This window comes from Buceros rhinoceros, unplaced genomic scaffold (genome assembly GCF_000710305.1).
Source record: "Buceros rhinoceros silvestris isolate BGI_N320 unplaced genomic scaffold, ASM71030v1 scaffold36007, whole genome shotgun sequence".
Taxonomy (NCBI): Eukaryota; Metazoa; Chordata; class Aves; order Bucerotiformes; family Bucerotidae; genus Buceros; species Buceros rhinoceros.
Window position 1 is genome coordinate 1 of NW_010422181.1, and position 280 is coordinate 280.

General features: G+C 67.5%; 1 protein-coding gene across 1 annotated transcript in view; it reads left to right on the forward strand.

Moving 5' to 3' along the window:
• Positions 1 to 8: 8 nt before the first annotated feature.
• CUX2 (cut-like homeobox 2) overlaps positions 9 to 280 on the forward strand; it is a gene marked incomplete at both ends in the record, with an annotated part of 4,305 nt that continues 4,033 nt past the window's right edge. Inside the window, one exon of the mRNA XM_010139951.1 lies at positions 9 to 269. Coding sequence (XP_010138253.1) covers positions 9 to 269 — 261 coding nt within the window. The remainder of the gene's footprint in view (positions 270 to 280) is intronic.

The window sequence follows — 280 nt, forward strand, 5'->3', positions numbered from 1 at the left end:
CCCCCCAGACACCCCTGGCCGTCCTCTCGCCCGCCGCTTTTGTCCAGAGCATCATCCGGAAGGTGAAGTCAGAGATCGGTGACGCCGGCTCCTACTTTGACCAGCACTGGGCGTCGGAGCGGAGCCTGCTCAGCCGACCCTACACCTCCGTCTCACCTTCACTCTCCTCCTCCTCCTCGAGCTATTCCAGCATGGCCAACGGCCGGGGCTGGCCACGGGGTGAGCCCGGTGAGGGCGGCACCAACGAGGATGAGCTGCCGGGAGCGGAAGGAGGGGCCCC